Genomic DNA, 2680 nt, shown 5'->3' with positions numbered 1-2680 from the left:
AAAAGTTCATTATTGCCATGCCCAAGGAATTAATAGTCGAATGAAGTATTTGAAGCACATTACAACGTAGAATATTTTTCTTTAGTTAATATTCATTTCTTTCCTCAGAATACATGGGAAGATATGAAAATATAATATAAACTATTTATAAAAACAATTGTTCACTGTTAGAATAGCAGAATTTACGAAAATATTTTCTTAGAGCGAATATTTTTGTTAGCATCTGTGACTTATGGCAACCCCTTTTTACTTAGAACAGCTGATTTATTTTGTCAACAAACATATTTAATTTCGGCAAAATAGAAGATGCAAGCAAAAGTTAAATTTTATTAATTATTTGTATACGTACGAAAAGGAACCAAAATGTAAGTATTCAATTGACGCATTTTAATATATTTTATTGAATTATGACAAATACTTACATATGTATGTACACACATATATTTAAGGGGGAAAAAGCGTAACGCAAAACAAGAGCAAATCATTCTATCTTTTATGCAAGCTGAGGAAGATATTGCTAGAGGCTACACGAAAGGTGACAGAGTGGAGGTAGAGCAAAAATGGTCCGATCTTGCTAAGTCCCTCAATGCTGTCGGGCCACCCTGCAAAGATTTGGCTGGCTGGAAAAAGGTAATCAAAACTAACAAAATTTGGTCTTCCTTTTGGTATATTTTATTTTTCTTTACAGTCTTGGATTGATTGGAAAGGCAGCATAAAAAAGAAACTTTCTGACAACCGTCGCGAAGTGAACGCCACTGGTGGTGGACCATACTTTCAGCAGCCTATTTCACCCAGTGAAGAAGCAATTGCGGTGCTTTGCAATTTGTTTAAACCGGTGGAGGGTACGAGTAGCGTCAGACGCTTTGGACTCTCACGAGTTAAAAAAATAGTTAGCAGTGAGGAGGCAACCAATGACGATGTTAAAAGCATAACTGATGAAAGCTGTGCCAGTACGGCCGAACCTGCTCCTGAAACTGAGCTACCAAGTACATCGGGTCAACGTCGGCGACCTGTTGACACATTTGAAAAAGTGTGCGCTGAACAAAATCTTTTGTTAAAACGAATTTCCGATGCATTCGACAAACTGCTTTTGCATAAAAAAAACTGAACTAGAATTGAAAGAGGCGAGAGAAAAGGAGAAAAAGAGGCACCATGAAAGAATGGAGGAAATAGAGCAGCAGAAGTTGGATACTTTAAAAAAGTTTCTATAGTTTGTATTTGTGCAATGAAAGTATGCATTTGAATCTCAATCTCTATATGTACAAAATTGGAAAAAAAAACTAGTTAGATATTAAAATTGTTTACCAGATGCATGTACATAGTATATGTATTTTCAACAATTTATACGTATCTACATACTTTGTATAAACTTTTTTTTTCATTTTTAAAAAGGACTCTCAATCAGGACTTTAAGGCCACCAAGTGATACGATATGGAATTGTAACTGCATATGCCAATCGCCAAAGTCTTTTCCATGCGCGTCGTGTGGTGGGTTTTTATCTGTAGGTCCTCTCCAGTTTGGTGGCTCCTCTAACCCCTGGTTATGATGGAATGGTGCGCAATGAGATCGCCAATAATTATGCGATCTTTTCCCCTTAGCAGCGCACAGATGTCAGGATGACAACTACTTAGGCAGGTGATATTTTATATTTGGAGGTCTGTATCGCCTAACCGGATGGAAATGCCTTGCCATTCTAAGGAATTATTCCTTTGTTCTTGTAGCGACAAAGACACTCCACGAAGGCCTTGGGGATTGTTATCAAGTTGACGGTCCTTTGCCGGATGCAGATCCGGTACGTTCCGGTACCAAGCCCGACCAATTCGGGAACGATTGGTTATGAACACATGCGACCTTCTAGGCCATTCTTCCCTTCCACCCCTAGATCCATAAGGAGTTCGGGGTGGCCAGAGCATCGGCTGTTAATGAAACAGGATACGCCACGGATAGGTGAGGTTGACAATTGGGTTTGGAGAAGCTATGTATTGCGCTGGCAACCTGAAAGGGTTGCGCTACACAGCCACTTGAATCTGATATATTAGTCGCCTCCTACGACAGGCATACCTACCGCGGGTATATTCTAACCCCCTAACCTGTGCCTGATATCAGGATCAAATAGATTGTATTGCACGGAGTGATGTGTAATTAGGGCTAGGTCTATTAGGTGAGGTAAAGTCCAGTGGAAACTCTTTCATCTTTCCACGAATAAACAGGGCATATATTTAAAGGCAGACGCAGCAGGTGTAGTTTTGAGTTTTAGCCTGTAACAGGAGATTTAGGATCGTTAAAGCTGTATGGATGACAATATGAGGGATTAAAACAGAGTCTTGTTAGTGAGAAGAACCGGCTATCGTAAGAGCGGGACCTAAAATATAGGTTTATTCTTAGTAAGCGGCGCTGATATGGTCACTAGACAGGCTCGTTCATCTCTTCGGTCGCAAAAAGAAACGATCACCGAAAGTATGAGACATCCAGTCATTGTATTTCGCAGGGTTGGAAAAACACCTCACATTTGTCCAGAGCTTGTTTCCTTCTCAGCAGAGGGAGAGGAGCAAGTCGGACAAAGAGAAAAACTAAGGAATTTAAAAAATAACCGAAGCTCGTTTCGTTATTTTATTTTAATATTATGATAATATAAAAATGACTGATTTAGTACAGATCAGATAGAAATGGAAATGGAGT

General features: G+C 39.1%; 1 protein-coding gene across 1 annotated transcript; it reads left to right on the top strand.

The window, feature by feature from the left end:
• Positions 1–276: 276 nt before the first annotated feature.
• On the top strand, positions 277–1332 carry LOC137253935 (uncharacterized). Its single transcript, XM_067791545.1, has 3 exons — positions 277–365; positions 450–630; positions 689–1332. Coding segments are annotated over exons 1-3 (603 nt in total). The 5' UTR covers positions 277–363; the 3' UTR covers positions 1109–1332.
• The last annotated feature ends 1348 nt before the right edge of the window (positions 1333–2680 follow it).

This window comes from Eurosta solidaginis, chromosome 5 (genome assembly GCF_040869045.1).
Source record: "Eurosta solidaginis isolate ZX-2024a chromosome 5, ASM4086904v1, whole genome shotgun sequence".
Classification (NCBI taxonomy): Eukaryota; Metazoa; Arthropoda; class Insecta; order Diptera; family Tephritidae; genus Eurosta; species Eurosta solidaginis.
The sequence above is the reverse complement of the archived record's forward strand: the minus strand, read 5'-3'. Positions and strand labels throughout refer to the sequence as shown.